The 27,005-nt window shown below is 41.8% G+C and overlaps 1 protein-coding gene across 5 annotated transcripts in view; it reads right to left on the bottom strand.

Moving 5' to 3' along the window:
* palld (palladin, cytoskeletal associated protein) overlaps positions 1–27,005 on the bottom strand; it is a 105,624-nt gene that overhangs the window by 67,142 nt on the left and 11,477 nt on the right. For all 5 annotated transcript variants that reach the window (XM_083888592.1, XM_083888590.1, XM_083888591.1 and 2 more), the window contains exon 3: positions 801–976. In XM_083888592.1, the coding sequence (XP_083744718.1) occupies positions 801–976 (176 nt within the window). The remainder of the gene's footprint in view (positions 1–800; positions 977–27,005) is intronic.

Consider the following 27,005-nt stretch of genomic DNA (forward strand, 5'->3'; position numbering starts at 1 on the left):
CGATGATGTTCTCAAATGTCCACAAAAAAACAACTCATTAATTAATACTCAACTATTTTCATCATCGATTTATCAGTTTGAGTGTTTTTTTAAATGATTAAAACTAGTTTCTGTAATTTTTCAGCTTCTTAAATGTGAATATTTTCATGTTTCTGTCATTTTTCAGCTTCTTAAATGTGAATATTTTCATGTTTCTGTCATTTTTCAGCTTCTTAAATGTGAATATTTTCATGTTTCTGTCATTTTTCAGCTTCTTAAATATGAATATTTTCTACTTTCTGTCATTTTTCAGCTTCTTAAATGTTTATATTTTCTACTTTTTGTCATTTTTCAGCTTCTTAAATGTGAATATTTTCACGTTTCTGTCATTTTTCAGCTTCTTAAATGTGAATATTTTCACGTTTCTGTCATTTTTCAGCTTCTTAAATGTGAATATTTTCACGTTTCTGTCATTTTTCAGCTTCTTAAAGTGAATATTTTCTACTTTCTGTCATTTTTCAGCTTCTTAAATGTGAATATTTTCACGTTTCTGTCATTTTTCAGCTTCTTAAATGTGAATTTTTTTACGTTTCTGTCATTTTTCAGCTTCTTAAATGTGAATATTTTCTACTTTCTGATATTTTACAGCTTCTTAAATGTGAATATTTTCTGTTTTCCTTGCTCCACATAACAAAGAAATCATTCAAACTGAATCATTGTTGGTTTGTGGGAATTCTTTGGTCATCATTTCCAGGTTTGACAAACATTTTTCTACATTCTCTGACACTTCCTGGACCAAAAGGTGAATATAAATGTCTGACCTTCTATGTAAACTTCTGCAGACGTGTTGTCCGCCCCGAGGCTGTTGGACGCCACGCAGGTGTATCGTCCCGTGTCGTCCTCGAAGGCTTCGGTGATGACCAGAGTGTGTAGCTCAGCGTCTCTGCTGATCTGGATGTCGGGACAGTTGTGCAGCTCACGGCCTTCACAGAACCACCTGGTGAAAATAAGGAAATATAAATACAGATAAAGACTTTAAGTGAAGCTCATAAGCCCTTCCTGTGATAATCGTAATCCTCAGACAAAGTGAGCCGCGGCTGGGTTCGTGTGCCGCGTTTTTAAGAAGTGTGATGAACGTCGCTGCCAAAATGATCCGTTTGAACTGCGTTTAAAGTTTAAATTTATGCATGAATGCAAGGTGAGGAATTCACAGGTGGACAAAAGACTGACTTCTTAAAGAGAGGGACTTTTTTTCTGGACTGACAAGCATATATTGTAGTTATATATATATATATATAAGTGTAAGTATACGTGTGTTCCACTTGCTGCCAAAAGAAATAAAGATTCCAGTGAAGGAATATTACAGACAGGCAGAGTCCTGAGTCATGACATTCATTCATCTGTGCAATAAAACATTATTATTTGACAAGTGAAGGCCATCACTCTTTTTAATTGGAAAACATCATTTCACTTAATTATACCTTTATCAAATATAATGGAGGCCTGCCAGCATAACTTATAATATTAACATCATACACACACACACACACACACACACACACACACGTGAACACACTGTCTGGTTTCCATGTCTTCAGAGGACATGCCTTTTTCATTCACTTCCTGGGGATTTCACTCTATGTGAACTCCGTGAGCTAAAATCACTGATTTTCTCTTTGGGCTTTGGTGTGGGAGAGTGAGTGGTTTACAAACTTCAGTTTCCTGTTGTTAAAGTCTGTCTAACAGTGAAGATAAAGACGTGAACGTGTTCTTAAAGGACACACACACGCCCCCTATGGACATGTCTGACTTTCCATATCTGACAAATATCAGTCGCCCCGAGGCTCTGAAGGAACGCCATGTTACGGGAAGCAGATCCGCCCTTTAGCTCCTTCCAGTCACTCTTCTGTCTGTCTCTCTCCACACGGACCAGAGCGTCTACAACATCTCTGTTATCTGTATTCACAGTTATGATGATTACACACACACACACACACACACACACACACACACACACACACGACTTGTGGGATTTTTATTGTGACTTATCGAGTTTTTCCTGAAGTCAGCGTTTAAATCCAACAGCAAAACCACTTCACCCTCTTCATTCTCATTCTTTATTATTCTGTATCTCCTTTGTTTGCTCACCATCTTTTTAAGATTCAATAACAGTTTTGCTGCATTTGAAGACGGAACTCTGGGATTTACGAGTTCAAAAACTCAAAACGTAATTACAATAAAGAAGCTGAAGGATACGAAGTGATTTATCACTTATAAAATCAGTTTATCAGCCCGAGTATTTAAACAAAAACTAACAAATCAATTATCTAAAGAAATCTGATATTGCTGCTGATAATGAAGGAAAGAAGTATGAAGGGCGAGAGAATGAAAGAAGGAACGAAAGAAAAAGAATGAAAGAACGAACGAACGAGCGAATGAATGAACGAAAGAAAGAGTGAAAGAAAGAACAAACAAACAAACGGACGAACAAAAGAACGACCAAACGAGTGAATGAACAAATGGACGAAAGAAAGAAGGAAGGGACGAACGACTGAATGAAAGAACCAAAGACAGAAAGAACAAACAAAGATCAACCGAACGAGAGAATGAACGAATGAAAGAAAGAACGAACAAATGAAAGAACCAAAGAATGAAAGATCAACCGAACGAGCGAATGAACGAATGAAAGAAAGAATGAACAACTGAATGAACAAATGAAAGAACGGAAAAAGAACGACCAAACGAGTGAATGAAAGAACCAACAAACCACTGTATGAACGAATGAAAGAACCAAAGAATGAAAGAACGAACAAAGAACGACCGAACGAGCGAATGAATGAAAAAAAGAACGAACGAAAGAAAGAAACAAAGAATGGAAGAACGAACAAAGAATGAACAAAGAACGACAGAACGAGCGAATAAACAAATTAAAGAGCGAACGAGCGAATGAATGAACGAATGAATGAAAGAAAAAAGAAAGAAAGAACCAAAGAAAGAACGAACGACTGAATGAACGAATTAAAGAACCAAAGAATGAAAGAACGAACAAAGAACGTCCGAACAAGCGAATGAAAGAAAGAACGAACGACTGAATGAAAGAATTAAATAACCAAAGAACTAAGGAGGGAGGGAATTAATGAACCAAAGAAAGAAAAAAAATAACAAATGAAAGAGCAAACGAGCGAATGAATGAACGAATGAATGAAAGAACCAAAGAAAGAAAAAATAAAGGTGTGACTCCCATAACGACCTTCGATGGTGCATTCCATTTGTAGTTGGAAGTGGGAATTTCCAAGTTCCTAGTGGGAAGTTTTAACTGAAACACGGTTGAACCTCACAAACCCTGACAACACCTCACATGACGTCTACTGACGTCACTCTCAGTTCACGACTTCCTGTATAAATGGAATGCAGGACCGCCCACTTCAGCAGCTCAGCTCTGACAGGTGGTGGTGGGGGAGGGGCAGGAATTTCCCATCATGCCAGAGGAACAGCTGTTCCAGAGGCGGAGCCAGAAATTCTCAGACAACACTTCACACCTGTGACATCACAGAGAAAGTGACAGGAGGAGGAGCATGAGTCAGCGCTCTGTCATCACAGACACGGATCATGATCAGCGTTTGTAAACCAGCGACATTTATGATTTCTTCTTCTTCTGATTATTATTATTATTTCAACTTTATAGAATCACTGAGAACGTAACAGTCCATCTTAACAGCGTTATCGGCGTCAACACTACAGCACATTAACACGTGACGCGTTTCCATGACGACTGACCGGAAAAAGACGCATGTGACGTCATGTTTATGTGCTAAATTGAAACGACGAGGTGTCCATTAACCAATACTCCAGTACATATTTATTTTGCATTAGCATGCTACTACTTTGCTGCTAACTGAGCGAACCCATTTCCAAAGGGAAGCTAGTGATTAGCATTAGCATAGGGCTAAAATATTACAAACACTGTGCAACCTCATTAGGGACAAAGCAAATGTTTTCATTTTCAATTAGCATAGCTAGATGTTGTGACTGCCAGCCACACTGATGATGATCTATTTGCCCTGATGCACTTTGACAGTGAGCTGACTTTAGTCCCAAAAACAAAAAGTATCTCGTAATGACTTGAAATTTACCATCATAATAGTCGGCATCGCCCTGAACAAGGATCCGTTGAAAATATTTGCAAACCCCCTAAGGAATAATTTTAATGAATTTTTGAATTTAAGGAAATGAACCATGCACTTTGATAGTGAGCTGACTAGTCTAAAAAAAAATGTATCTCGGAATGACTTGAAATTTACCATCATAATAGTCTGCATCGCCCTGAACAAGGATCCGTTGAAAATATTTGCAAATCTCTTAAGGAATACTTAATAATTAATGAATTATTGAACTTCAGGAAATGATCCATTTGCCCTGATGTTAAAAACCTTTCCCAGGAACTCCATGACCGTGGGAGCCCTGAACTCATCATCCAACATCACACCGATGTGTTCAGCGATGAGAACCAGAAGAGCTGTCGTCTGCACGAACAGGAAGAGCTTCTCCACAAGGAACTGGAGGAACTGGAGGCTAAGAGTCGTCTGCCGTTCGTCCAGAGTCAGACGACTCAGACAGAAACGTGGACATCAAACACCGGATCCAGACAGAGACGCTGAGACAACGCTGTGACTTCACTGTGTTCACATGAAACAGCACAAACTCTTCGCTAGAGAACGCACACAACCAAGGTGACGCCCTCCTCTGGCAGGAAACAGCGCCGCTCACCTCGACAGACGTATACAGTATATACTCGACACGTCCGACACAAGAATCAAAGTCCAACTGTAGGTTTAATTTAGAAAGAAAATTCAGAAAACATTAACGTTCATCTCCAACATTTAGTAAAGCAAATGTCACAAATGTCCATATTTAACAGAGGAGTCTGCTGGATTTAGACTCACTCACTTACACTGTCACTGACTCACACTCTCAATAAGACACTCACTCACTCACACTCTCACTCACATTCTCTCTCTCTCACTCACTTACACTCTCAGACACTCACTCACACTCACTCATTTACACTCTCAATCAGACACCCACTCACATTCTCTCTCACTCAGACGCATTCTCATTCACTCACACTCTCACTCAGACACTCACTCACTCACATTCTCTCTAACTCTCACTCAGACACTCACTCACTCACATTCTCTCTCACTCAGACGCATTCTCATTCACTCACACTCTCACTCAGACACTCACTCACTCACATTCTCACTCACTCATTAACACTCTGACTCACACAAAGGTAAGACAACATTTCCGCTTGTATTTCTTGTTATGTTTCTGGTTGTGTTGCTCTTATTTTGGGGCTGGATCCATGAATCTTGTTCGTAGAGTGATAAAAATGGTACACTTGTTCTTTACGCTCTCTCACTTGTTCTTAGCACTCCCTCACTTGTTCTTTACACTCCCTCACTTGTTCTTTACGCTCCTTCATTGTTTACACTCTCTCACTTATTCTTTACACTCTCTCACATGTTCTTTAAGCGCTCTCACTTGTTCTTTGCGCTCTCTCACTTGTTCTTTACGCTCCCTGAGTTGTTCTTAGCACTCCCTCACTTGTTCTTTACGCTCCCTCACTTGCTCTTTACGCTCCTTCATTGTTTACACTCTCTCTCAATTGTTCTTTGCACCCTCTCACTTTTTTTTACGCTCTCTCACTTGTTTTTTTGCGCTCCCTGTTGTTCTTTGTGCTCCGTCACTTGTTCTTTGCGCTCCCTCACTTGTTCTTTGCACTCTCTCACTTGTTCTTAACACTCTCACTTGTTCTTTAAGCTCCCACACTTGTTTTTGGCGCTCTCTCACTTGTTCTTTACGCTCTCTCACTTGTTCTTTACACTCTCTCACTTGGTTCTTTACGCTCTCTCACTTGTTCTATAAGCTCTCACACTTCTTCTTTACACTCTCTCACTTGTTCTTTATGTTCTCTCACTTTACGCTCTCTCACTTGTTCTTTACGCTCTCTCACTTGTTCTTTATGCTCCCTCACTTGTTTTTTGCACTCCCTCACTGATTATCAGTAAAGAAGAGATTAACGCGATTAACAAACATAACGCGTTAATGATGACTGTAATTAATTAATCACAATTAACGGGATAATTTGAGACCCCTAATAAAAATAAGTTTGGTAGCACTAACAGCTCATATCATGAGGCTGACTGGAAAAACAACTGGGGGTTAGAAAAGAACGTTTTTTTACGTTGTCATTGTGTAAAAGAGGAAAACGGGTGGTAAAGCTTCGTTCTGCCAATAAATAAATGTCCACCTTGTCTTTGGTTCTGTGGCTGTTGTTTCTAACACACAGTGTTTGGATTCCTCCTGAGCCTCCTGGACTCCAGTGACTCAACACTGTTGTTTAGGCCTCAGCACATTCCACAGAAACACAGAGGGGATTAAATAAACATTACCGTCTGTTTGTAAATAAGTTTACCCAGTAATTATGCATAATGGTGCCTCATTAAGGCTGATTAATACGATGTTTTTCTTCATCCTTGTTGATGCTCAGTCAGTCCTCAGAGGAGCAGGAGCTGATGAGTCCTGATCAAACACATTTACATTTCCACTCTTTTTACTTGAGCACGTTTCACTTCCACCAAGGACAGAGGACGTCCCCCGAGAGAGAGTGGAAAACTACTGCAGACGTTTAAAGGACCAGTGTGTGATTCAGCAGCGTTTTAGGAGGGAATCTGTGACCAACTGTTCAAGTGCTGCAGAAAAGCAAGCAGTGTTGGGTTTGTCCATCCTGGGCCACCGTACAAACGTGGCAGTGCAACTACGGAATTACATTTGTGTCAGTATTTATAACAACAGCACTTTTTAAGAAGCAAATAAAATATCTATTTAATCATTCAAAAATATGGTCTTTTTTTGTTTGAAAAGACACTTGTTTTTTGCGCTCCCTGATTTGTTTTTATGCTCTCTCACTTGTTCTTTACGCTCTCTCACTTTACTCTCTTTCACTTGTTCTTTGCGCTACCTGATTTATTCTTTACGCGCTCTCACTTGTTCTTTACGCGCTCTCACTTGTTCTTTACGTTCTCTCACTTACACTCTCTCACATGTTCTTTACGCGCTCTCACTTGTTCTTTACGTTCTCTCACTTACACTCTCTCACTTGTTCTTTGCGCTCTCTCACTTGTTCTTTACGCTCCCCCACTTGTTCTTTGCGCTCTCTCACTTGTTCTTTGCGCTCTCTCACTTGTTATTTGCGCTCTCTCACTTGTTCTTTGCGCTCCCCCACTTGTTCTTTGCGCTCTCTCACTTGTTATTTACGCTCTCACACTTGTTCTTTACGCTCTCTCACTTGTTCTTTGCACTCTCTCACTTGTTCTTTACGCTCCCTGATTTGTTTTTTACCCTCTCTCACTTGTTCTTTACGCTCTCTCACTTGTTCTTTGCACTCTCTCACTTGTTCTTTACTCTCCCTGATTTGTTTTTTACGCTCTCTCACTTGTTCTTTACGCTCCCTGATTTGTTTCTTACGCTCTCTCACTTGTTCTTTGCACTCTCTCACTTTACGCTCTCTCACTTGTTCTTTATGCTCCCTGATTTATTCTTTACGCTCTCTCACTTGTTCTTTACGCTCCCCCACTTGTTCTTTGCGCTCTCTCACTTGTTATTTATGCTCTCACACTTGTTCTTTACGCTCCCCCACTTGTTCTTTGCGCTCTCTCACTTGTTATTTACGCTCTCACACTTGTTCTTTACGCTCTCTCACTTGTTCTTTGCACTCTCTCACTTGTTCTTTGCGCTCTCTCACTTGTTATTTACGCTCTCTCACTTGTTCTTTACGCTCCCTGATTTGTTTCTTACGCTCTCTCACTTGTTCTTTGCACTCTCTCACTTTACGCTCTCTCACTTGTTCTTTATGCTCCCTGATTTATTCTTTACGCTCTCTCACTTGTTCTTTACGCTCCCCCACTTGTTCTTTGCGCTCTCTCACTTGTTATTTATGCTCTCACACTTGTTCTTTACGCTCCCCCACTTGTTCTTTGCGCTCTCTCACTTGTTATTTACGCTCTCACACTTGTTCTTTGCACTCTCTCACTTGTTCTTTGCGCTCCCCCACTTGTTCTTTGCGCTCTCTCACTTGTTATTTACGCTCTCACACTTGTTCTTTACGCTCTCTCACTTGTTCTTTGCACTCTCTCACTTGTTCTTTACGCTCCCTGATTTGTTTTTTACGCTCTCTCACTTGTTCTTTACGCTCTCTCACTTGTTCTTTGCACTCTCTCACTTGTTCTTTACGCTCCCTGATTTGTTTTTTATGCTCTCTCACTTGTTCTTTACGCTCCCTGATTTGTTTTTTACGCTCTCTCACTTGTTCTTTGCACTCTCTCACTTTACGCTCTCTCACTTGTTCTTTACGCTCCCTGATTTATTCTTTACGCTCTCTCACTTGTTCTTTTACGCTCTCTCGCTTGTTTTTGCGCTCTCTCACTTGTTCTTTAAGTTCTCTCACTTTACACTCTCTCACTTGTTCTTTGCGCTCTCTCACTTGTTCTTTTACGCTCTCTCGCTTGTTTTTGCGCTCTCTCACTTGTTCTTTAAGTTCTCTCACTTTACACTCTCTCACTTGTTCTTTGCGCTCTCTCACTTGTTCTTTACGCTCCCTCACTTGTTCTTTATGCTCTCACTGTTTATTTACGCTCTCACTTGTTTTTTGCTCTCTCTCACTTGTTCTTTACGTTCTCTCACTTTACGCTCTCTCACTTGTACTTTATGCTCTCTCACTTGTACTTTATGCTCTCTCACTTGTACTTTATGCTCTCTCACTTGTACTTTATGCTCTCTCACTTGTTCTTTGCACCCTCTCACTTGTTTTTTGCGCTTCCTGACTTGTTCTTAATGCTCCCTGTTATGTTCTTTGTGCTGCGTAACTTGTTCTTTGCCCTCTCTCACTTTACACTCTCACACTTGTTTTTTGCGCTCCCTGACTTGTTCTTTACACTCCCCGTTATGCTCTTTGTGTTCCCTCACTTGTTTTTTAAAGCTCCCTCACTTGTTCTTTGCGCTCCCCCACTTGTTCTTTGCGCTCTCTCACTTGTTATTTACGCTCTCACACTTGTTCTTTACGCTCTCTCACTTGTTCTTTGCACTCTCTCACTTGTTCTTTACGCTCCCTGATTTGTTTTTTACGCTCTCTCACTTGTTCTTTACGCTCTCTCACTTGTTCTTTGCACTCTCTCACTTGTTCTTTACGCTCCCTGATTTGTTTTTTATGCTCTCTCACTTGTTCTTTACGCTCCCTGATTTGTTTTTTACGCTCTCTCACTTGTTCTTTGCACTCTCTCACTTTACGCTCTCTCACTTGTTCTTTACGCTCCCTGATTTATTCTTTACGCTCTCTCACTTGTTCTTTTACGCTCTCTCGCTTGTTTTTGCGCTCTCTCACTTGTTCTTTAAGTTCTCTCACTTTACACTCTCTCACTTGTTCTTTGCGCTCTCTCACTTGTTCTTTTACGCTCTCTCGCTTGTTTTTGCGCTCTCTCACTTGTTCTTTAAGTTCTCTCACTTTACACTCTCTCACTTGTTCTTTGCGCTCTCTCACTTGTTCTTTACGCTCCCTCACTTGTTCTTTATGCTCTCACTGTTTATTTACGCTCTCACTTGTTTTTTGCTCTCTCTCACTTGTTCTTTACGTTCTCTCACTTTACGCTCTCTCACTTGTACTTTATGCTCTCTCACTTGTACTTTATGCTCTCTCACTTGTACTTTATGCTCTCTCACTTGTTCTTTGCACCCTCTCACTTGTTTTTTGCGCTTCCTGACTTGTTCTTAATGCTCCCTGTTATGTTCTTTGTGCTGCGTAACTTGTTCTTTGCCCTCTCTCACTTTACACTCTCACACTTGTTTTTTGCGCTCCCTGACTTGTTCTTTACACTCCCCGTTATGCTCTTTGTGTTCCCTCACTTGTTTTTTAAAGCTCCCTCACTTGTTCTTTGCGCTCCCTGATTTGTTAAATCCTTATTTAATTGCGTATATTGATTTTCTGGTTCATTTTTTTTTTTGCTCAACTCAAAGCGTTGCTTGCTTCTGAGAAGGTGTTGAGTTTGAGATTGAAAACATTGACACAAATCTAATCCCATACATCTCGATCATCCAGCCTGTCACCATGTCTCTGGAGGACAGATGACGTGAGGACGATCTCAGTTAAACGCTGAGAGAATTCCTCGGGCGAGGCCAAACCCCAGCCCGATGCTCCGGCCTCCGTACTGCGCTCTCCTCGTTTGACCCCGTTGTTATTTGCTGCTGTTGATGGAAAAATGTTTTTTTATGAAGCTCGGGCTCAGTTTCACCACAAAACCCAAATAAGTGGAAGCCGGAGAGAAGAGAAAAAAGCAACAAACGAGGGTTTAATAAGAGAAAAAAAAAAATCAATAAATGACAGGCTTTGACACACGCCCACAAGTCAATCAGCGATCACAGCGAGATATTTGACGTGTGCTTTGATTCTCTTCTGCTCAGAGTTCAGTCTGGAGTCCGTGGAACCACAGGAGTCAACCAGAGTGCAACTGGACACGAGGAGCGGCTCCGAGTCGCTCTTTATCCATAATTACAAACTACAATAGAGCTTCGACTGAAACGGTCCCAAAACTTTACAGAGAGAAATGTTGGTTTTATTATCCACAACAGAGAAATCACAGCGCTCATGTGAACACGGACCGGGATGGAAAACAGATTGGGTTTCGTGCTTCCCACGGACGCCGAGTGAAACCAACAGCGCTGTAAGAAGACGTTTAAAATGCTAAATATTTATCCGCACCGCATCCCGTCTTATTACTGAGACTTTCCACAACAGCACATGAAACAGTATTTACACGTCACCCAGGTGCACTCACATTTTCCACATTGTCCAACACAACACACACATACATTAAAGGCATAGTTTGACTTGTGCTTTTGTTTTGGTGGTTAGTCGTGGTTATCACTGTTACCTCACAGCAAGAAGGTGCTAGGTTAGATACCCAGTGTGTGTGTGGAATTAGCATGTTCTCCACGCGTCTGTGTGCGTTTCCTCCAAACATCAGTACATGTTAGAATGTCAACTCTCCATCTGACCTCCAAATTTTGGTGGAATAAGGATGATTTCCTTCCTTTCCTTTTTGAAGTTAATGCTGCCTAAGCTGTGTGCGCCCCCTGCTGGCATCCTGCACAACATCAGCAAATGAATATCGTGCTCTCTGTCAGTGAAAGGCTGCAGAACGGATACACATGCGGTAATTTATGCTGAGCCAATTCGTTGTTACGACAACTTTACATACAAAAATCAGGCAATAGACACAATTTGTTCGATAGGCGCGGTAGTTGGTATTGTGCGATAGTCGTTATTGTGCGACAGTCGTTATTGTGCGATAGTCGTTATTGTGCTGTGCGATAGTCGTTATTGTGCGATAGTCGTTATTGTGAGATTGGTGCGATAGACGCGATTGATCGGGATTGGTGCGATAGTCATGATCGTCGCGATTGGTGCGATAGACACGTTTGATCGGGATTCGTGCAATAGTCGCGATTGGTGCGATAGTCGTGATTGGTGCGATAGACGCGTCTGGTGCGATAGACGTGTCTGGTGCGGTAGTCGTGATTGTCACGATTGGTGCGATAGACACGATTGGTGCAATAGTTGCGATTGGTGCGATAGTCATGATCGTCGCGATTGGTGCGATAGACATGTTTGATCGGGATTGGTGCAATAGTCGCGGTTGGTGCGATAGACGCGTCTTGTGCGATAGACGCGTCTGGTGCGGTAGTCGTGATTGTCACGATTGGTGCGATAGACACGATTGGTGCAATAGTAGCGATTGGTGCGATAGTCATGATCGTCGCGATTGGTGCGATAGACACGTTTGATCGGGATTCGTGCAATAGTCGCGATTGGTGCAATACTCGCGATTGGTGGGATAGTCGCAATTTCTGTGATAGATGCAATTGGTGCAATAGTTGCGATTGGTGCAATAGTCGTTATTGTATGGTAGTCGCAATTGGTGCGATAATTTCGATTGGTGCGATAGTCGCAATTGCCGTGGTAGTCGCGATTGGTGCGTCGTGTTAGGTGTTATCGTGCAATAGTCGTGATTGGCGCGCAGCAACATGACAAAGTCGTGTCTATCGCAGAAATCGCATATGACGCTCCAGTTTTTTTTTTACTTTTAACTTTTAAATTGTGATGATTTGAAATGAAAGGAAGACGAAGCCCACGTGTTGATGACGATGATGAAGATGTTTTTTAATTAATCAGGCGCAGGATGACGGGTCAGAGATCAGTGGAATATCGTGGACAGCTGCACATGACACTCACACACTCAGTGAACGCTGACCGGAAGCAGCTCGGGGTATTTTGTCTCTGTGGAATTTTAACAGTGGGGGGGGGGGGGGGGGGGGGGAGGAGGTTGGCAGAGTCTCCTCCACTGTCGTCCATGAACAGAGTGAAGTGAAGTTTTTCAGGAGTCGTTGCCAAACGGACAAATGGTCCACAGTGAATCATCCAGTGTGTGGTTTTAATAATAACGTACGAATGAGTGAGTGCAGTGTTACTGTACAGCAAGTACAGCACTTTCAATGTTGTCGAAACACGTTTATTTTGCCTTTACCTTTATTTATATTCAAAGTGGGTGATTATTTCTGCCGCAGAAACAATAACTTTACACTGTTGACGTTGTAATAATGTGATAAAAATGTGACTTCTGGTCACATATTTGTTCTTTTAACAAAATATGATAGATATATGATAGCATCCACTTTACTGTGTGTGTGACAGAAAACAAAATAGTGACAGACATGTGCAACAGCTGAGCGACAAACACACACACACCTCAGTGCTTAAGGGGGATTCCTCTACACACACACACACACACACACACACACACACACACACACACACACACACACACACACACACACACACACACACACACACACACACACACACACACACACACAGGCTATTCTTAGCACGGACGCTGCATTCATTTTAACAAACTAAACAAAGCCTCATCACTAACCTTTAACTATAAACACAATCCTGATCTTAGTCCTAAACAGTTCCTCAGAAATGTGGAGGTTCTGCCTCATTAGGACCAGGTTTTTAGTCTCCATGATTATTGAGATTTTCTGAATTGAACCCTTTTTTTTTTGGTTAAATCCTCCAACGGTGAGAGATGATACACAATAAAACATTTAAAGCTTCATTCATTCATTCATTCATTCATTCAAAAATAGCTCCGTACATCAGCCGTTCATTCGCATCGTTCCACGGGGAAAACAATAAGCAAAGTTCAATCCTTGCTAACTGCGCGAAGCCCGACTCAAACCGATAAAACCTGCAAACAATGACATCATCGCGATCAAAGATGGCGGCTCGGGCCGTCGCTCACCTCACGTGTCGTCACCTCGCCAGGTAACAAGCGCACAAGCTCGAGTTAAACCGACGACACTGATGATGATCTGAGGAGGAGGAAGCTTCGCCTCCTGACGACACACACACTCTGAGACTCTGTCTGACACACACATACACACACACACATACACAGGCACCCCCCCGCCTGCCCTCTGTCCTGAGTGTGTTCATTCACTGACATCACCCCCCCCCCCCCCCCGCGCGCCCGCCACAGAACTGCCAAATATATCACAACACAAAGAAGCAGAAACATCTCACTGTTAGACAGACTTCTCTAACAACCACTCACACTCCCACACCAAAGCCCATAGAGAAAATCAGTGATTTTAGCTCACAGGGACACAGGAGCTGCTGGGCTACTGCTGCCTCGTGTGGTCACTTTGTGTCACCGTAATTAATCTGGACGGAGATTTTTCATAGCCGAATTGACAAAATAAGACATTGTAACTTAGTGATGGAGGCAGCAGTGGATCAACAACTCCTGTGAACTCCTGTGTCTCTGTGATGTTAAAATCACTGATTTTCTCTATGGCCTTTGGTGCAGGGAGAGTGAGTGGTTTACACTGCGACACAAACGTCCTTTTCAAAGCAAAATAAAGAGGTGAATCGGGTGTGATCGTGGCTAAAAATGTGTTTTTCTGATTATTTTCAATTAGATTCAAGTTTCCCATTCGTTCTTCTTTGCTGGTTCAGAAAGGTCTACTGCCCCCTGCAGTTCCTGTAATACATTGCACTTACTGAATGTGGTGTTTTAATCAAAAAGGTTGACGCCGCAGTGGCACATTTTAAAAAGTTGCAGCCCCAGCGTTTAATAAATAGTTGTTGTTTTTTTAATTTTATTATCACTTATTGATTTTAAGACACATTTTGCTGGTAAAAAAACCAAAAACTAAACTGAATTTAAGAGAGAGAGTGTGAAATAAACCAGCTCTTACTTAATAAAGTCCACATGCCAGAACTAAGTAGGCCACTTAAGAAAGAGCAGTTCAGTCTGAACCAAAATAACCCACAGAAGTCAGGATCTAAATATAAATAAAGCAGAGTGAGTTTACAGCAGCTGGTTAGTAACAGACAGACACACACACACACACACACACGACAAATGTGACAATATAATGAGCATGAACTTTCCTACATTCACCAAAATAAAAGCCTGCTGTAATGACAGCATGAGCAGGTTAAACACTGTAGTGTAGTTTTTAGAGCTGGTCACTGAAAACGTCTGCTCTGTCTTTTCTCTAATTGTACATTTAAAAAAAGAAAGAAAGAAAAAAATCACAAAGACATTTTGACTTTTAGGGGAAAAGAAGTCGGTGTTTGTTTGGACATAAATATTCAGGGTTGATTATGATTCACAAACATACTTCACAGAAAGAATGAGGGAGGGAAGGAAGGAATACAAGGAAAGGAGGAAGGGATACAAGGAAGAAAGGAAGGAATACATGGACAGAAGGAAGGAATACAAGGAAGGAAGGAAGAAAGGAAGGAATACAAGGAAAGAAGGAAGGAATACAAGAAAGGAAGGAAGAGAGGAAGGAATACAAGGAAAAAAGGAAGGAATACAAGGAAAGGAGGAAGGAAGGAAGGAAGGAAGGAATACAAGGAAAGAAGGAAGGAATACAAGAAAGAAAGGAGCGAATACAAGGAAAGAAGGAAGAAATACAAGGAAGGAAGAAAGGAATACAAGAAAGGAAGGAATACAAGGAAAGGAGGAAGGAATACAAGGAAGAAAGGAAGGAATACAAGGAAAGGAGGAAGGAAGGAAGGAAGGAATACAAGGAAAGAAGGAAGGAATACAAGAAAGAAAGGAGCGAATACAAGGAAAGAAGGAAGAAATACAAGGAAGGAAGAAAGGAATACAAGAAAGGAAGGAATACAAGGAAAGAAGGAAGAAAGGATGGAATACAAGGAAAGGAGTAAGGAATACAAGGAAAGAAGGAAGGAATACAAGGAAGTAAGGAAGGAACACAAGGAAGGAATACAAGTAAAGGAGGAAGGGATACAAGGAAGAAAGGATGGAATACAAGGAAAGGAGTAAGGAATACAAGGAAAGAAGAAAGGAATACAAGAAAAGGAAGAAATACAAGGAAGTAATGAAGGAACACAAGGAAGGAATACAAGGAAAGGAGGAAGGGATACAAGGAAGAAAGGAAGGAATACATGGACAGAAGGAAGGAATACAAGGAAGGAAGGAAGGAATACAAGGAAAGAAGGAAGGAAGAGAGGAAGGAATACAAGGAAGAAAGGAAGGAATACAAGGAAAGAAGGAAGGGAGAGAGGAAGGAATACAAGGAAGAAAGGAAGGAATACAAGGAAAGGAGGAAGGAATACAAGGAAAGGAGGAAGGAATACAAGGAAAAAAGGAAGGAATACAAGAAAGAAAAGAGCGAATACAAGGAAAGAAGGAAGAAATACAAGGAAGGAAGAAAGGAATACAAGAAAGGAAGGAAGAGAGGAAGGAATACAAGGAAAGAAGGAAGAAAGGATGGAATACAAGGAAAGGAGTAAGGAATACAAGGAAAGAAGGAAGGAATACAAGGAAAGAAGGAAGAAATACAAGGAAGTAAGGAAGGAACACAAGGAAGGAATACAAGTAAAGGAGGAAGGAATAAGAGGAGTCAGTACATGAGGAGTCAGTAGATGAGGAGTCATGAATGAGTCAATACAGGAGGAGTCAGTACATGAGGAGTCATGAATGAGTCAATACAGGAGGAGTCAGTACATGAGGAGTCATGAATGAGTCAATACAGGAGGAGTCAGTACATGAGGAGTCATGAATGAGTCAGTACATGAGGATTCAGTACATGAGGATTCAGTACATGAGGAGTCTGACCAACTGCATCACCGCATGGTACGGCAGCACTACCATGGACCGCACACGCCTGCAGAGAGTGGTAAAGACAGCTGAGAGGATCACCAGGTCTCCACTGCCCTCTCTGCACAGCATCTACCACCGCAGAGTCCACAGGAGAGCTGTCACCATCATAAAGGACAGCACCCACCCACAACATGGACTGTTTACACTCCTGCCCTCAGGACGGAGGTACAGGAGTGCCAAACGCAGGACAACCCGTCTAAAGAACTCCTTCTACCCCACTGCCATCAGAATCCTGAACAGCTGAGCAGGACTACAATTGTCACTTTAAACCTGACACATGTCACTTTAAATCTGTTGCACATCTTGCACAACCAGTGTGCACTTTATGTACAGTCCTTCTTGCTCATGCACATGTTTATACTTATTTCATGCATATATATTATTTTAGTTTTTTGGTAATATTTATTTACTATTTCTTCTTATGTATATTATACTTTTTAAAACATTTCTTTCTACTTTATGCTGGTAATTTTGAGTGGACAGCGAAGTAAGAATTTCATTGTACAGGGAAATGTGTTTCTTTACTGTGCATATGACAATGAACACTTTGAATCTTGAATCTTGTCAGTGCATGAGGAGTCAATACATGAGGAGTCAGTGCAAGAGGAGTCAGTGCACGAGGAGTCAATACATGAGGAGTCAGTACATGAGGAGTCAGTGCATGAGGAGTCAGTACATGAGGAGTCCTGAGGAGTCAGTGCGTGAGGAGTCAGTACGTGAGGAGTCAGTGCATGAGGAGTCAGTACGTGAGGAGTCAGTGCATGAGGAGTCAGTACGTGAGGAGACAGTGCATGAGGAGTCAGTGCATGAGGAGTCGGTGCATGAGTCAGTGCATGAGCAGTCGGTGCATGAGTCGGTGCATGAGTCAGTGCATGAAGAGTCAGTACATGAGGAGTCAGTACATGAGTCAGTACGTGAGGAGTCAGTACATGAGGAGTCAGTACATGAGTCAGTACGTGAGGAGTCAGTACGTGAGGAGTCAGTACGTGAGGAGTCAGTACATGAGGAGTCAGTGCATGAGGAGTCAGTACATGAGGAGTCAGTGCATGAGGAGTACATGTTAAGTTATTAAAGGAAGTATTTTAAAGTATAACGTACTACAGCTTTAAGTATTCACAGAACCATGAGTTCTTTTGTTCTTGAAGAGAACCTGTGAAACAACCTGCATCTGAATAAAGACAGACACACCTCCAACACACGGATACATCTGACCTTTGTGACCTCTGACCTCTGTGACCTCTGACCTCTGACCTCTGTGACCTCTTATTCTCACCCTGAATTTATGGTCTTAGATCTGAGGCTCTGATGAGACACACATGCACCAGACATGGAGCCACTTCCTCCTCCTCCTCCTCCATGTATGAAACTCAATCCTGCAGACGCTTAATCTCCCCGTCCCTCATTGTCCTTCATCGTCCCTCACTGTCCTTCATTGTCCCTCACTGTCCCTCACTGTCCCTCACTGTCCTTCATTGCTTCTCACTGTCCTTCATTGCTTCTCACTGTCCTTCATTGTCCCTCACTGTCCTTCACTGTCCCTCATTGTCCCTCACTGTCCTTCACTGTCCCTCACTGTCCTTCACTGTCCCTCACTGTCCTTCATTGTCCCTCACTGTCTGTCACCACATCAAGAACATGCACTGATCTTTAAAAACAGTAACATTTACTTGAGTTGATAGCAAAGACAAACACAAGAACACAGGGATGTAAAACAGCTGTTCTCCTGTCACATGGACATGAGGAGGAAGACTTTTCTTTTTAACGAGTCTCATTTCACAATTCGTCTGCTCATAAAACCACCGAGCGCTCACAAGTGCAGAATAAGTGTGAACACGTTCTACGCCGTTAAAGGGAAAGTTCAGGGTTTTTTTTGTAGCAGGTAATGACACAGAGTGGCTGCAGACTGAGCTGAGAACACAGAGGCTCACGGCTGCCAACAAAAGACTCACCTCGTAAAACCTGCGTCAGTTCGAGTCACTGCTTTAACTCACAGTTAGATGGACTTTTTTCACTGGAAATACAGGTTTTTACTGGCGCTTAGTCTCCCTGCACCAAAGTCCATAGAGAAAACCAGTGATTTTAACATCACAGAGACACAGGAGTTCATTTAGACTTAACTCAGTTACACAAAGTGACCACACGAGGCAGCAGTAGACCAGCAGCTCCTGTGTGCCCGTGAGCTAAAATCACTGATTTTCTCTATGGACTTTGGTGCGGGGAGTGCGAGTGGTTTCCTGTTGTTAAAGTGTGTCCAACAGTGAAGATAAAGACGTGAACGTGTTCTTGAGACGTCGTAGACTTAAACTGATGTAGATTTTATCAGGTGAGACTTTTGTTAAGAGGCTAAAATCATTTGTTCTTCACTCAAAAGGAGCCACACCAAACCCCATAGAGAAAATCAGTGATTTTAGCCAATGGGGAAACAGGAGCTGGTCTACTGCTGCCTCGTGTGGTCACTTTGTGTCACTGAGTTAAGTCTTAATTAAATACTTTAAAAGCTGAATTCACTAAAATCAGTCATTGTAAGTTAGTGATGGAGGCAGCAGTGGATCAACAACTCCTGTGAACTCCTGTGTCTCTGTGATGTTAAAATCACTGATTTTCTCTATGGGGTTTGGTGTGGGAGAGTGAACTGTAGTTTTCAGTTGCATAAGTCTGTCTAACGGTGAGATTAAAGTGGCATATATGTTGTTAATTTATTGACGTGTATACCTGCATATCATGGAGGTTACAACACTGGCTTTAAACACGACTGTTATTTCAATCCAGACGAAAACACTCAACACACTCTCTCTCTCTTTAACACACACACTACATTCCAGCACTTGAGTATTTCTCAGATACATAATTGAATCGGGCTCCACTTCAAACACAGCAAACTTTGGCAGACGCACAGGAATCCGACATTCGGTGGGGGGGGGGGGGGAACTAAGAGCCCGAAACATCTCATCAAGAGGCAGATTACTGTAAGCTGAATCTAATGGCTGAGCCTTATCAAGCGTGATGAGCGAGCGGCACGGCGTCATCTAACAGGTGAACACATGAATGTTAGCGCGGTGCTTCGCTGTTAGCGGCGCAGCTGTGGATCGGAGCCTCGAGGCTCGAGTGACTCAAACCTTCAAAAAAAAAAAACCTTCTTTTGTTTTGCCAGTTCCTGAACTTGTTAAAAGTGTCTGAACTGTTTTCAGTTAATTAGAAAAAGTTGGCCCAGGTGTTTTGTGTAAAAACGCAAATTAAGTCGTTAGGATCCAGTTAGTGCGAAATATTCACGTGCAAGAGAGCAAAACAGGAAGTGACGGATTATGTTGCATAATGGGAACTCTAGGAACAAATAGGATGAAAAACTGACACTGAAACAGAGTTGCCGCGTCAACCCGAGGACCGCGCCGTCATCGCCTCGCTGTCACCATCGCCACTGAACTCAGATCGGCTCTTTTTCCCAAGTGCCAACGCTTAAGGTTTCTCCCCGAAATCCTTCCCCACGTACGGAGCTCCAGAATCCCGGCCTGTTGAGGAGGGACTATGAAGTCATGGAAACCTAACCAAACAGTGTAGAGGCAGGCTGTGCCGTAGAAAAACGGCATTAGAGATCGGGTGAGAAGCTCAGTCATCCAAGAAGGACTCCGAGTAGAGCCTACTGCTAGAACCTCCTGCTAGAACCTACTGCTAGAACCTCATGTTTGGACCTCCTGCTAGAACCTACTGTTAGAATCTCCTGCTAGAACCTTCTGCTCGAACCTCCTGCTAGAGCCTACTGCTAGGACCTTCTGCTAGAAACTCCTGCTAGGACCTCCTGCTGGGACATCCTGCTAGAACCTACAGCTAGAACCTCCTACTAGAACCTACTTCTTAAACATTCTGCTAGGACCTCCTGCTAGAACCTCATGCTTGAACCTCATGCTACAACCTCCTGCTAGAAACTCCCGCTACGACCTCCTACTAGAACCTACTGCTAGAACCTCTTGCTTGAACCTCCTGCTAGAACCTCCTTCTACAACCTCCTCCTAGGACCTTCTGATAGGACCTCCTGTTAGAACCTCCTTTTACAACCTCCTGTGAGAACCTCCTGCTAGGACCTTCTGCTAGAACCTCCAGCTAGGATCTTCTGCTAGAACCTCCTGCGAGAACCTACTGCTAGAACCTTCTGCGAGAACCTACTGCTAGAACCTCCTGCTAGGACCTTCTGCTAGAACCTCCTACGAGAACCTACAGCTACAACCTCCTGCTAGGATCTTCTGCTAGTAACTCCTGCGAGAACCTCCTGCTAGGACTTCCTGCTAGAACCTCCTGTTAGAACCTCAAGCTTGAACCTCCTGCTAGAAACTCCCGATACGACCTCCTACTAGAACCTGCTGCTAGACCCTCTTTCTACAACCTCCTGCTAGGACCTCCTGTTAGAACCATCTGCTAGTACCTCCTTCTACAACCTCCTGCTAGAACCTCCTGCAAGAACCTACTGCTAGAACGTCTTGCTAGGACCTTCTGCTAGAACCTCATGCTTGAACCTCATGCTACAACCTCCTGCTAGAAACTCCCGCTACGACCTCCTTCTAGACCCTTATGCTAGAACCTCTTGCTTGAACCTCCTGTTAGAACCTCCTTCTACAACCTCCTGCGAGAACCTCCAGCTAGAACCTCCAGCTAGGATCTCCTGCTAGAACCTCCTGCGAGAACCTCCTGCTAGGACCTTCCGCTAGAACCTCCTGCTAGGATCTCCTGCTAGTAACTCCTGCAAGAACCTCCTGCTAGGACTTCCTGCTAGAACCTCCTGTTAGAACCTCAAGCTTGAACCTCCTGCTAGAAACTCCCGATACGACCTCCTACTAGAACCTGCTGCTAGACCCTCTTTCTACAACCTCCTGCTAGGACCTCCTGTTAGAACCATCTGCTAGTACCTCCTTCTACAACCTCCTGCTAGAACCTCCTGCAAGAACCTACTGCTAGAACGTCTTGCTAGGACCTTCTGCTAGAACCTCCTGCTAGAACCTCCTGTTGAGAACCTACTGCTAGGACCTCCTGCTAGAACCTCCTGTGAGAACCTACTGCTTGAACCTCCTGCTACCCCTGCGACCCAATCTTGGATCAGTGGTTGACTATGATGGATGGATGGATGATGGATGGATGGAAGAAAGATCACACCCCCTACTGTATGACCAACGACAGTACGAACTGTTAGCATGTTGCGGTAGCTCAGGAAGCTTCAAAACGCCGGTTCCCAAAGCAGTGAGAGACGTCACAGTGGGTTGTTTGCGGTGGTGGTTGGTGTGTTCATGTTTGGCAGTGAGGTGGAACACAGAGAGAGAGAGAGAGTACAGATTTATGGCGCGGCCTCTGCACATCCTCTTAGATTACCGTCCTCCTGCCGTGCATGACTGCCGCCTTTGTCCACAACAGACATGCTTCATATTCAACTGTCACTGATCCACTTATAAAACTCTCTACAAATCCTGTTTCCGTCTCCTCTTTCTTTCTTTCATTCTGTCTTTCTTTTCTTTTTTTTTTTTTAACTCTTTCTCGACCCACTGCTTCGTTCTGGGATAATTTACTGACCCCGAGTCGACTGACCGTACATCACATCACAGACGGAATGAAAACATTCCTCCTTTTATTAAGTTAAATTCATGACATATTCCAGAGAATATTGAGTTACCTTTCCTGAAACAAAAACACGGAACAGAAACCTGAGAAATCACAGGTTTTCTCAAGGAGAACAAGCACAAAATGTGATTTAAGTTTGGTGAGAGGTCCTGGTCCTGGTCCTGGTCCTGGTCCTGGTCGGACGTTTTCACACGCAGTTATATGCTATATGCTATATGTTCAGAAAGAGGTATATAACTGAGAGTTGACATGTATTTCTTCTCCTTATAATCATTTCTAGCAGGCTGCACAACTCTGCCCCCACAGTACAGAGTTCTTCACAACGTTTCAAAGAGTTCTAAACCAAATTTCAAAGAGTTCTAAACGACGTTTCAGAGTTCTAAACCACGTTTCAGAGTTCTAAACCACGTTTCAAAGAGTTCTTAACGTTTCAAAGAGTTCTTAACGTTTCAAATAGTTCTTAACCACGTTTCAAAGAGTTCTTAACCACGTTTCAAAGAGGTCTTAACGTTTCAAAGAGTTCTTAACGTTTCAAAGAGTTCTAATCCATGTTTCAGAGTTCTAAATCATGTTTCAAAGAGTTCTAAACCACGTTTCAAAGAGTTCTTAACCACGTTTCAAAGAGTTCTTAACCACGTTTCAAAGAGTTCTTAACGTTTCAAAGAGTTCTTAACGTTTCAAAGAGTTCTAATCCATGTTTCAAAGAGTTCTAATCCATGTTTCAAAGAGTTCTAAATCATGTTTCAAAGAGTTCTAAACCACGTTTCAAAGAGTTCTAAACCACGTTTCAGAGTTCTTCATCACGTTTCAAAGAGTGCTAAACGTTTCAAAAAATTCTTAACCACTTGTTAAAGAGTTCTTCATCACCTTTCAAAGAGTTCAAAAACAACGTTTCAAAGAATTCTTAACCCCTTGTTAAAGAGTTCTTCATCATGTTTCAAAGAGTTCTAAACCACGTTTCAAAGAGTTCTAAACCACGTTTCAAAGAGTTCTAAACCACGTTTCAAATAGCTCTTAACATTTCAAATAATTCTTAACCACTTGTTAAAGAGTTCTTCACCACGTTTCAAAGAGTTCTAAACCACGTTTCAAATAGTTCTTAACGTTTCAAATAATTCTTAACCACTTGTTAAAGAGTTCTTCACCACGTTTCAAAGAGTTCTTAACCACGTTTCAAAGAGTTCTTAACGTTTCAAAGAGTTCTTAACGTTTCAAAGAGTTCTAATCCATGTTTCAAAGAGTTCTAATCCATGTTTCAAAGAGTTCTAAACCACGTTTTAAAGAGTTCTTAACCACGTTTCAAAGAGTTCTTAACCACGTTTCAAAGAGTTCTTAACGTTTCAAAGAGTTCTTAACGTTTCAAAGAGTTCTAATCCATGTTTCAAAGAGTTCTAAATCATGTTTCAAAGAGTTCTAAACCACGTTTCAAAGAGTTCTAAACCACGTTTCAGAGTTCTTCATCACGTTTCAAAGAGTTCTAAACAACGTTTCAAAAAATTCTTAACCACTTGTTAAAGAGTTCTTCATCACCTTTCAAAGAGTTCAAAAACAACGTTTCAAAGAATTCTTAACCCCTTGTTAAAGAGTTCTTCATCATGTTTCAAAGAGTTCTAAACCACGTTTCAAAGAGTTCTAAACCACGTTTCAAAGAGTTCTAAACCACGTTTCAAAGAGTTCTAAACCACGTTTCAAATAGCTCTTAACATTTCAAATAATTCTTAACCACTTGTTAAAGAGTTCTTCACCACGTTTCAAAGAGTTCTAAACCACGTTTCAAATAGTTCTTAACGTTTCAAATAATTCTTAACCACTTGTTAAAGAGTTCTTCACCAGGTTTCAAAGAGTTCTAAACCACGTTTCAAATAGTTCTTAACGTTTCAAAGAATTCTTGACCACTTGTTAAAGAGTTCTTCATCACGTTTCAAAGAGTTCTAAACAACGTTTCAAAGAATTCTTAACCACGTTTCAGAGTTCTTCATCACGTTTCAAAGAGTTCTAAACGTTTCAAAGAATTCTTAACCACATTTCAGAGTTCTTCATCACGTTTCAAAGAGTTCTTAACCTGGTTTCAAAAGTTCTAAACCTGGTTTCAAAGAGTTCTAAACCTGGTTTCAAAGAGTTCTAAACCATGTTTCAAAGAGTTCTAAACCACGTTTCTTGCTTCTTGCTTCTCACTTATTCATTTTGTCCTCACTTATTCAAAATAACATGTGGTCATCCCTTCACAAAGGTCAGTGTTTTCCAAAGCCGTTCTCTAAAATGCCATTCAAATAAAAGGAATAAACTTTATTACTGTGTTGTTATAAAACATTACGAGCGGTCTAGACTGCTACAGTTTGTTTTACCATTATCTGGCTCAGATACAGGCCGTACAGTATGTCTGTGTCTTCTCTAATACCATGACTGAAACTGGAGAAGACCCAATAAGCTGGGTTACAAGAGGCTGAGCACTCCTACACACTCCTCGTTCAGTGTTAATCCCAACCCCACAACTCCCCCACACACCAAAGCCCATAGAGAAAATCAGTGATTTTAGCTCGCTGGGACACAGGAGCTGCTGGTCTACTGCTGCCTCGTGTGGTCACTTTGTGTCACTGAGGTCAAATGAAGGATTTCAAAAGCCGAAGTGACAAAATAAGACATTAGAACTTAGTGATGGAGGCAGCAGTGGATCAACAGCTGTGAACTCCTGTGATGTTGAAATCACTCATTTTCTCAACGGGGTTTGGTGTGGGAGAGTGAGTAGACATATTCATACACTGAACTCAAGTCAATTAGACGAGTACAGATTTTCAAAGAGTTCGTAACCACGTTTCAAAAGAGTTCTAAACAACGTTTCAAAGAGTTCGTAACCACGTTTCAAAAGAGTTCTTAACCATGTTTCAAAGAGTTCGTAACCACGTTTCAAAGAGTTCGTAACCATGTTTCAAAGAGTTCTTAACCACGTTTCAAAGAGTTCGTAACCACGTTTCAAAAGAGTTCTTAACCACGTTTCAAAGAGTTCGTAACCACGTTTCAAAGAGTTCGTAACCATGTTTCAAAGAGTTCTTAACCACGTTTCAAAGAGTTCTTAACCACGTTTCAAAGAGTTCGTAACCACGTTTCAAAGAGTTCGTAACCACGTTTCAAAAGAGTTCTTAACCACGTTTCAAAGAGTTGTAAACCACTTTATGAAACTGTTGTAAACCACGCCTCAAAGAGTTCTTATACACGTTTCAAAGAGTTCTCAAACACGTTTCAAAGAGTTCTTAACACGTTTCAAACGACTTCTAAACAACGTTTCAAAGAGTTCTAAACCACGTTTTTAAAAGAGTTCTAAACAACGTTTCATAGAGTTCTAAACCACGTTTCAAAGAGTTCTTAACACGTTTCAAAGAGTTCTAAACAACGTTTCATATACAAACAAAAATGATCTTAAATGCAAGTCAAATTATCTTAAGTATCTTCAGCCTTAATAAGTAAATAAGTCCAAAAATGGTGTGATTAAGATAAATACACTGAATTCAAGTCAATTACACGAGCACAGATTTTCACTTTTTGCAGATACACTTTTAACTCTGCTGTGTGAGCACCTCGTCAGGAAAATAAACTCACATAATGAACCTTTAATGCACACAAGTCTTCACTAATGATGATTAATGGAAAGATAAATTAAAGACACTCTGGGTTCACTGAGTGTCAGGGAGAACAGGGAGGATTCTGGGACAGTGTGTGTGTGTGTGTGTGTCTGGGTCAAGCCTCCTGGACTCCAGAGGAGAAGGAAAAGTCTCACCTCCGCGGGTGAAACTTCACACCGCGTCTCCAGAGGCGGAGCCAGCGACAGCTCCGTCCGTCACGTCGGCCATTAACGTGCTAGTGAGGAATATCGCTGACGTGCGTGTGTGCGTCGGCGGCGACGCATGAAAGTCGCCGAACCTCGTGTAATCGCAGAGATTTTCACCTCGTACGACACCGCGCGTCCTGTTATCGTTATCACCGGGACGGCGAGAGCTGGAGCGATACGTCAAAGTGACGGCCTGGCATCAGCTCGCAGAATCTGTGTACAGTATCAGCGAGTTTCAGTTCCTCCTTACATGTCTTCATGGTTCAGGAATGCTCACACACACACACACACACACACACACACACACACTCTCAGGATTATCTCATTATTTAAAGTCTTAATATGAAATGACTTCATGCTCACACACATTTATTAAAAAATAAATAAAAGCAGGTATAAAAATACCAGCGCTGTTTTTTCCTCCTCTCCTCCTGCAGAGATCAAATGAAACAACGTTACAGCGAGGTTAAGTCATGAGTCAGCAGAAAGTCAGCTGCCCTGTACGGTGGCCCTGAGGTGCAAAACACAAACACAAACGCAAAACACAGACGGAAATCACAAACGCAAATCACAAAACACAGACGCAAATCACAAACACAAAACAAAAAACAAACGCAAAACAAAAAAAGACGCAAATCAAAAACGCAAAACAAAAAACAGACGCAAATGACAAACGCAAAACAAAAAAAGACGCAAATGACAAACGCAAAACAAAAAACACAAACGTAAGTCACAGATGCAAAACACAGACGCAAAACAGAGGCAAATCACAAAAAACACAAACGCAAATAACAAAACACAAACGCAAAACGAAAAACACAAACGGAAATCACAGATGCAAAACACAGACGTAAACAGACGCAAAACAGAGGCAAATCACAAAAAACGCAAATAACAAAAAACGAACACAAAATCACAAAACGCAGATGCAAATCAAAAACGCAAATCACAAAACAGAAACAAATCACAAAACACAGACCAATCACAAAACACAGACGCAAATCACAAACGCAAAACAAAAAACACAAACGTAAATTATAGATGCAAAACACAGACGTAAAACAGAGGCAAATCACAAAAAACACAAACGCAAATAACAAATCACAAACGCAAAACACAAACGCAAATCACAGACGCAAATCACAAACGCAAAACAAAAAAACAAGCGTAAATCACAGATGCAAAACAGACGCAAAACAGAGGCAAATCACAAAAAACACAAACGCAAATAACAAAACACAGACGAAAATCACAAACGCAAAACAAAAAACACAAACGTAAAT

This window comes from Microchirus variegatus, assembly GCF_963457635.1.
Source record: "Microchirus variegatus genome assembly, chromosome: 4".
Taxonomy (NCBI): domain Eukaryota; kingdom Metazoa; phylum Chordata; class Actinopteri; order Pleuronectiformes; family Soleidae; genus Microchirus; species Microchirus variegatus.